This window comes from Wolffia australiana, chromosome 17 (assembly GCF_029677425.1).
Source record: "Wolffia australiana isolate 7733 chromosome 17, ASM2967742v1".
Classification (NCBI taxonomy): Eukaryota; Viridiplantae; Streptophyta; class Magnoliopsida; order Alismatales; family Araceae; genus Wolffia; species Wolffia australiana.
In genome coordinates, this window is record NC_135851.1 from 11,682,469 (window position 1) to 11,691,735 (window position 9,267).

General features: G+C 35.9%; 1 protein-coding gene across 1 annotated transcript; it reads left to right on the top strand.

Annotated features, from left to right (window-relative positions):
* Positions 1-2,972: 2,972 nt before the first annotated feature.
* On the top strand, positions 2,973-5,206 carry LOC144714534 (thylakoid lumenal 15 kDa protein 1, chloroplastic-like). Its single transcript, XM_078589284.1, has 8 exons — positions 2,973-3,133; positions 3,199-3,352; positions 3,441-3,536; positions 3,617-3,689; positions 3,841-3,902; positions 4,694-4,775; positions 4,854-4,914; positions 5,012-5,206. Exons 1-8 carry the CDS (start codon positions 3,021-3,023, stop codon positions 5,061-5,063), a joined length of 693 nt encoding a protein of 230 aa, XP_078445410.1. The 5' UTR covers positions 2,973-3,020; the 3' UTR covers positions 5,064-5,206.
* The last annotated feature ends 4,061 nt before the right edge of the window (positions 5,207-9,267 follow it).

Sequence of the window (9,267 nt, forward strand, 5' to 3'; positions counted from 1 at the left end):
GAAGTATGGAATATATTGTATTCTCATATGGGACATTGAAATTTGGCTGATAAATTTTGAAGGTAAAATAGATACTGTTTACATTGAGACACTTGACTTTAGTGACTAGATTAAAGTAGACATACTATGATTAGATCAATATGATTCGACTTTTGCGACTTGATTAAAGTAGAAATATATTTATTTTTGTTGCAAACATTTTGGAAAATATTGATATGTGAGTGAGAAACTTAAAATACCATAGTTATTGAATGACAACGGTAAGAAACAATGATTCATGGAAGTCATAGTGTCCCAGATCGGGAAGTGATTATTCATGAGGTAGTAAAAGTTTTGTTATTTTTATTTTCTGATTGTATAGGCCTGATTTAATTTTATCATGTAGACACTTTATAGGATGATACTGGGATCTTGTGTCTCTAGGATAGAATAATTCTCAAGATTATATTAGGGAATAGCTGAACAAGAAAGAAAACCATGTCATGCCATATCTCTGAACACCATTTCCTAGATTGCATTAGATAGCTTAGTATGCAGTACTTCATGCGTAAGATAAACATTTGAAATTCCTGATTAACCCCTTGGGTTTCTCTAGATACTAGAGACCTACAAGACAATGATCTATCATTTGAGCACATTACTGAAGTTGCATGTATCTCACCCAATAAAAAAGCTTGGTAAAGTGAAGTGAGGGGGCCACTTGGGAATGTGTACTAACCATTTTTTATATTGGTTTATTATCTGAATCAACAGAAAGATAGGAACTAGGGTTTGATGCCATCTCATTTGGTTTTATTATAGCAGTAATCTTAGACATTCTTCTAGGATTCATGAATCTTAGAAAAAAAAGTCATGGCCCAATCAATTCTTAGAGCAACAAACCCTATTTTATTTCCCTCGGAAGGTTCATCAGCCACATAATAAACCAAAAATGTATGTGAAACAACCACACCTGGGTCACTTTGTTACCATGCAGCAACTGATTGTGCAGTGGAACTTCTGATACTTTGTATATGGTGACTAGCAAACAATTAATAAAGAGAGTACAGGAGTGGAGAGAGTTGTGTGAAAGAAAGAAAGAGCGTCATTAATACAAATTCCAACATAGCCTTGTCTTCATTAAACCCATTATATAAAATGTGTATCAGTTGTATTAATGTTTCCACTGAAGATAACATATAAAACATTAACTTTACATTGAAGTCATTTAGGGGGTCAAATATCACATGTTAGAGAGTTTTTTTTCAAATTTTACGTGTCAGCCAGCTCCTCATTAGGTATGGAGGATGGTGATCATATCAACTTAGGTCAATGAATGCATAATTTTATTTTTGATTTTTACCGCTTATTTTTAGGTTCAGACTTACATTATTCACGACTTAAAATTCTAAGCTATCTTTTTTTATTGATTTTTTAGAATAACCCCACTTGAATCTAAGGAGTCAAGTGGATTTCTCACATATTCTTGGATTTTTATTTGAAATATAGTACTCGGGTAAATGAATTGGTGAATTTTATACAAAAATGAGAGGAAAAATAAACCTAAGCCATGCCCCATAGCATAAAAAGAGGCCTAATACGCAAGAAGTTCATTCTAAGCTGGAAATAAAGTAATCCTAACCCTCCAAACCCATGGAATTTAATGCAATGGCTAAGATAGTTTGTGGACTTCTGTTTAAACTATTCTCCCCTTTCTTTGTATCCCATCATGGATTTATGCTTACAACTTGTTGTTGGGATCCTATCACATCAGATTTCTTTGATACATTCTTGTTCTACATGCGTGTGGGAGAGAGTATAAGTTTGATGAAGATTATTAGAAAAAAATCATCACTTGTCCTTAGGGGAAGTTACAACAATGTTTGAGTTGAATTTCCTCACATTTCTCTCTACTTTTTCAAATATATATCTTAGATCACAATATTCTAATGTGTCAAACCACGCTAAAAAATTTGTACTATAGCAAAAGTTACAACATTTTTTTATCCACTACCTATCACTACCCCATTCTACCACTTGGCAGCGCATTGCCACCGGCAAATTCCACTCCAGCAAGTGGTCTCTTGCAAATTTTGCCATGGAAAAAAAGTGGATGACAGAATCTAGACAAAGGAATGTCACTCCGGCCCTCTCCCAAACTCGCTCACTTTCTTAACCTAGGCACCCGTTGGTCATTAATGCTGGTGCCACCAAAGTATCCAGGTGATATATCTTGCTTCCTACCCCTCTCCCCAAAGTCTCCCTCTCTCTCTCTCATTCACTCTCCCCCATTTCCTCCAAATTCTTCCATCATCCATCATTTAATGTCATCATCCCACATCCGTCGTCCAATACCACTCGGGATTATAGTTCCGGATCGTATGGGATGTGGACGATGGATGGGATGGGACGAAGATCGTCCTGTCTGACGTCCAGATATTCCAACTTCATCCAAACTGTCCCGTTGAGGGATTCATCCATCGAGGAAAAAATTCGTCTGCGTCCCGACTTTGCCAGTTTTGTCCGGTTCGGAGAAAAACCGCCGTCCCTCGTCTGGGACGAAAAAAAATCACGTTTAAAATTTTTAATATACTTTTCTATGTTTTTTAGGGAAATATGGAGGAGAGAGAAAGCAGAGGGACATATGTACAATTATTTTTGGGCGGTGTTAGTTTGCGCCGAAAAAAGCAGGGACTTTGATGCAAAATGTCAAGGAATTGATTAACCGATGCCACGTGGCAAGATCTCAACAGTCCAAAGCGAATCCGACAGATTTTTCATCCAACAATAGGAAAACCCTCCCGTCCATTCGACCTGAAACGAATTCCGTCCCGGTATTCGTCCAATCTCGCAGACGGGACGGCTTTTTCGTTCTATGACAAAAAAGCCGTCGCAACCTGGCGGGCGCTGATTCGTCCACGCTGGACCGTTTGGCGGACACGTGTCAAATCGAGCTCCTCGGAGATTGAGAATATGATGCCAGGTCAGCAAGCGCTTATCTTAATTTCCTCTCGCGCGGTGGCTCGGTCGACGACGGCGCCATGGCGACGATGAAGCTCGCTCCGATCAATGCTGGCCCCATTCCCAAGGCTAACTCTCCTCAACGATCCCCTTCATCCTGGCCGCGTAGACCTGCAGCAATCGCCGGCATGAGGTACTCTGTTCATTTCGCGATGGATCTTTGGATTTCGAATTCGTCATTCTACTCTGTTGATCCAGTCCGCAGGCTTTCCAGAAGAAGATTCCGAGTCCTAGGGTTATGCCGGCGCCCTTGATTCCTCAGCCGTCGTTAGCAGATAATCTCGCTAATTTGGGAGCTGTGGCTGTGCTCTCTGCTTCTCTCCTCTTCGGCGGCCCGTCCTTTGCGTTTAGGGTTCGATTACGCCGCTGTTTTTTGTTCATTAACATCCATTTTGGTAATTTCCATTTCTTGATTTTGTTTGGTTGTCTCAACTCTCAAGGGAGGAGGTCCTTACGGGCAAGAAGTGACCAGGGGTCAAGACCTGACCGGCAAGGATTTCAGCGGGAAGAACCTGACGAGACAGGATTTTAAGACGGTGAATACGCAGTTTGCGACGTTCTTTGGATTTTTTTTTGTGAGTTGTCTCTCACAAGAAAAATTGGAATTTCTGTGCAGTCTATCCTGCGGCAGGCCTCCTTCAAAGGAGCGACGTTGATCGGTGCGAGTTTCTTTGATGCGGATTTAACGGGTTTGTTTTTATCCCCTAGTGTTTCTTGTTCGCTGATGGAACTTCATGGTTTTCGCACGTTACGATTTAAAATCTGCTCGAGTTATTACGTTTGCAGTCTTAAGTTCACCAAAATTTCTTGACCGAGTTCAAATTTTATTTTCATTGCCAGGAGCTGATCTTTCAGATTCTGATCTTAGAGGAGCTGATTTTTCCCTTGCTAATGTGACAAAGGTAATTGTATTCTTCTATGGACATTACATTGCTTACTGTTTAAGCCATAGACTGGTGATTACGGTAGTCCGGTCGCCATTTTCGGGCGAGTTTAACACATTTGCTGTTATCATTGAAGAAAAACGATTTGTTAAGATTTTCCATTATGTTGAAAAGGTCGCGCAATTCTTCTGTGACATAATGAGGCGATGACAGTGCCCAAAAACTCAACGTTTGGATTATTTTTTCGAAACGTTTGTCTGATTGGGTGGTTTTGGAAATTTATGCACTTTTCTCTCCCTTTGATGTTATTTATATTCCCAATAAATGATTTAAATAATGTGTTATAAATGTCTTCTGTGAGGCTCTCTGGTCGATTGTCTTCTTGAAGAGGCACTTCGAATGCACAAAATTTTCTCATTCTGTGCATGAAGTTGTTATTTTAATGGTGAACGGCCTGATGTTTAACTTGCGAATAAAGGAGTTCTGTTCTCGAGAATTCGTTTATACTTGGGGATTCGTATGATCTCATTCTTTGGAAGGGGTTATCTGGAAATGCCTCGCTCCATTTTATCATATGAAAGTAGGCTTTAGACAGATCTGAAAGTGATTTCAATAATTTCGTAGCCGTAAAGGATGTTGAATGATTAACCGAGTGATAAACATGAAAATAAGATCAATAATCCATTTTAATTTGTCGTTATTTTCTGCGAGTATACTGAGGCATTTTGAGTCAATAAACTGTCAAGTCTGATTGAAAACCTCAAAACTTATCCTGTATTAACTTATCATTTTTTCTAATTCCTATGAAGGTAAACCTATCCAATGCAAATCTCGAAGGTGCGCTTACCACGGGTAATACTTCATTCAAGGGATCAAACATTACAGGCGCAGGTAAGAGTCCTCTGACAATCTCCTCCTATCTCCCCTGTCAGAGATCAAACTCTCAAGTTTTTATTAATGTTCTAACAGATTTCACCGATGTGCCTTTGAGAGATGATCAACGCGATTACCTCTGCAAGATCGCAGATGGGTCAGTCTCAATCATGCAGAGCTCCTGCAATCTTTTCCTTATCATAAAACCAATCATTAAACTTATAAATATATCTCTCTCAAATCCTTTTCTTCAGGGTAAACTCTGTCACGGGGAATGCAACAAAAGACACACTGCTGTGCAGATAAGAGAAGGATCCTAGTTGCATCATATGAACTTTCAATGGACTATTTACCATACTGAAAGGGGAGACAGATATATGATACTTGTATACCTTCACTTCCATGTATGCTTGAGATTAATCATTGTCTCCAAGGTTCTATTCCTACAATGTCCATACTTGTGCAAGATAAGGAAAAATAGAGCACAGAGGACAAAGCAATGTAGAATTGACCAAGGACAATGGAGTCACTTTGCCTCAAGTCAAAGTGGAAATCCAAGAGAAGACCCTGCAATGATTCATTTTTATTTCCACATCTGATTAGTTCCTTGCCGTATTCATAAACTTATAATTTCTGTTGCGAGGATACTAACAAAAGCTCCTAGAATCCTTAGTTTAGATTATTAAGTATAGTGAAGTATAAGTTCCAGGGTCAAATTCTATATGAAGTTAAAATCAAGCTCTTTCTTATGAACAAATTTAACACAAAAGAGGATCACCAATATACTTCAATTAAGACGAGATAGTCAATCTATAGACCTATATCCAGAATCCTCTTCCTAAAGAAAAAGGGAAATGAGACACACAGGTCTGTCTGGAACAAACTGAAATAACAAGATGATGCAACCTCAACTCCTTGTGTCTCAGCTTTAGAATTATTCTTCTACAACCATGTTCTTCTGCCTCTTGATCCCAGGGTAGTGAGACCGGAGCCCTGAGAAGGAACTGAGAGAGGAACAAGGAAAGAACGTTGCCTCGTTGCACTATAGTACAAATGGAGAGGGGAGTGCGAGACATTAAATAGGGAATAATGCCTAGACGCTCATGGGCTTTACAACTGAACCATATCTCAACAAGTTGGAGCCTGGGTGAAGTGACAGTAACATGTTGTGCCTCTATTTCAGAATTAATGAATTTAAAACATGGAAGTTTTAATTTGAAGACACTCGTAATAAGTATACAATTGAATCAATGATCTCTTTTCTTTATTTTTCCTGTATCTAATGTTCCATTATTCGTAACTCACACTTGTGAGATGATGCATCTATAATGAAAAAAAATCATAGGGTCATTTCATTACTATTGGACTATTTATATAAAATGCTCACTAATATTAGGTGGGGGTCTTTATTTTAAATATTATGTATGATGTCATGACTAAAGGTCAACAATCATAACATGAAAACACATAAAATTGCATCCAGGAGTAGGGAAAAGATTGTTTTGATACTACAAACCTAATTATTGCTTGAGGTTCTTACCCTCATTTGGTAGTTTTAGATGTATCATTTGTGATTTGATTAATTACGGAACACTAAGTTACAATGGATGTTACCATAGTCATAAAAGTAAGATTGGGGTATGGATGATAAAATCTGAATATGAATAGTACTTCTCTTCCAAAGAGCAAGGGAGTGGTAGGGCATAAAAATAAATTTAAAGTTACATATTAGCACCTAAATTCCTAATTGTCATGGTCAAATTTTATTCTACACAGCTTGCTCAGGTCAACTCATGGTAAACTATGATTATATGTCTCAAATATCACATGGCATTATCTTTCGTATGATGACGTCACTTGGAGAAACATAGAATGGGTGATAACAGATATATGTGAATGTATATAATTATTTAAAGATTTTATGGAGAAAAAAAATGAAAATCATGAAATTGAGATAAATGAAGCCTATTCAACTTGACGTAGGATGTTTTAAATTTCATGAGTTATGGGTTTTAATTAAAACTAACTGTATCTATAAATGATATTTAAATTAACATTTTGATGAGCATAAATTATATAGGCATGATGAAGTCAGTAATTTCTTATTTAACATATAAAGTGAAAAAATATATTCACAAATTAAAATTAATTTTAAACAAAATTTGAAGGAAAATGGTCATTGTTAAATTTTAAAAACATGAAAATATTGGTTAATAAGATTATCAGCACTTAACTCAAGATTTAACAGATGATAAATTATCATTAGATATTGGTGAAGTTCAACTATATGGTACAGTCTAACTGAATCAAACGCACAATATATATACCATATTGATAAATCATTTTTTTCTCCCAACATTTTTCTCTCTTCAACCATAAGTTGTTCTCTAGGAACTGATGTCATTTGGGGATACCACCATTTAGATTAAATCATCCAGATTTGTGTCCTCTGAATCTAAACCCAATAAATGGGAAGAAAATTTTATTGAAAAATATTGGATGCCCTGCCATTGATAAACCAAAATTAGATTTAAATATGTCATTTAAAGCTTTTGAGTATGCAAAAATATTTATACTTTTTGTTAAAAGCTCAGATCAAGTAGGGGTTGAATTCACATAGGACATGTTTTGGAAATTTCAAATTTTATATATATATATATATATCAGGATTTTATATTTAGAATTAGGAATTAAATTTAATTAAATAAAAGTAAATAAATGAAAATTAAAGTCAACTTAATCCTTAGACGCTGAGAAAATAGTCTTTCTACTTAACCTAATAAATCTGAATTGGATTAAATAATCTTGGGAAGTTTAAATTTATCGTAGGAAATAATAATTAATTATAACTTAATTTTATGGAAATAGCTTATTTTATGGAAATATATATACCCTTTGGTAGCACCAGGAAATGGTGGATTGTGCAAGTCTGTACAATGTGTGTGAAGTGAGAGGGAAAGTGGATTTTACCAGCACTGATTGGGGGAAAAAGTTCAGCAGATATGCAGGGGCAAGTAGCAAAGTGGGACTAGAGTTTTCAATTAACTCCCATTCATAGAAGCAGAAATGGATGAAGATGCATGCTTTCAAAAGATGGAATTTGATGAATGGTTTGCTGTGAGACTGAAACCTAAGCTATACTTTGGGATGATAACCTAGGAAAAATGACAAATAAATGAGACTAAAAAAGTAGATGACCACATTAACTTGTTGCTGTGTGCCTAACGGAGCCTAGTGGTGTTTTTTTCTTCACAACCGTTGACCTAGTCACCGCTTCTTCTATCCTTCACTCTCAAAATTCACGCACCAACCCAAAGTAGATCTTAAATGAGAAAATCACTCTATTAAACTTAATTAGGAAAAAAATACAACTGTATCGCTTTTACATAAACAAGGATTCTATTTGTAGATCCCATACCATGGATGGATAGAGCAGAGAAAGACGGAGCTACCCTCCAAATTTCAGCTCAAAATCCCCTTCTAGATCATCAAATATGGTAGGTTATTTCTCTATTCCCCTTGATCCACGTCACAGATCACCAGTGTGGTAGTAAAATACTCAAATTTCCCAAGTATATTACAATAAACTTGCATGTTAAATAGAGCTACATACTGCTGATACTAAGCATCCTTGAATTTCAAAAAATTAAAATTATTGTCTCCAAAATCCATGCATTTAATCAAATGTTGAATGTTGACATGTGTCCTCAAAATTGCAAAAACATTACTCATTCATTTAACAAAACTCTTCAATTAAAATTTTCTTCAACTCTCATTTCACTATGTGTATTCTGAAAAGAAATAAACTAAACAACATATATTGGTATTAAAAGCATGATTTCCGCATGGAATTGTGTTGCAGAATGTCCTGGGCGCATTTAAATGGCTGAATCTATTAATTAGAAATGGGACTCAATTCATATATTTTATGTAGGGCAAATCAGTCAGCATTTATTACACTTGTAAGTCATATTAAATTGATCTTTTGAGTTGCACAAGGAATCATTGATTGATTTCAATGCTTCGTTTGCCCCAATCCAAACAAATCAGCTTACAACAGCTGGCATGGGAGATTAAATGGAATAAAATCCATTCAAAACCCCAAAAAGTATTTAAATAAACCTTAATATATATTCTAACTAATAAAACTAATTTCTTTGTGAATTTGATGTTATGAAATTCTCCCAAAATACTAGAAAATGGGGAAATTTCAGAACATCATTAGAAAATAAAAAGGTTATTTACAACTTAAATGGCATTCATTTATCATCATCTTGAATGAAAATAAAGGTGTAAAATATGTGATGTAAAAATTAAAATATGATTTTATTTGTGAATATCAGCCATTTGAGTAAAGCCAACCCTAAATGGGAACATCATTTTACTTTCTTTCTATTACTTTGGTTACGATTGAAATTTTAGTGGTTGGTAAGCCAGTCACACATTCATTCCATATCTCATTGGTGTCATTGATATAATATATTCAGAAAAATGTATGTTTGATGATAAC

Bases quoted from the DNA above. Each gene is read 5' to 3' on its own strand.
- LOC144714534 (XM_078589284.1), top strand. From the start codon at position 3,021: ATGGCGACGATGAAGCTCGCTCCGATCAATGCTGGCCCCATTCCCAAG. The intron at 3,537-3,616 runs GTGAATACGCAG...ATTTCTGTGCAG, and splicing joins CGAGACAGGATTTTAAGACG to TCTATCCTGCGGCAGGCCTC. The intron at 3,690-3,840 runs GTTTGTTTTTAT...TTTCATTGCCAG, and splicing joins CTTTGATGCGGATTTAACGG to GAGCTGATCTTTCAGATTCT.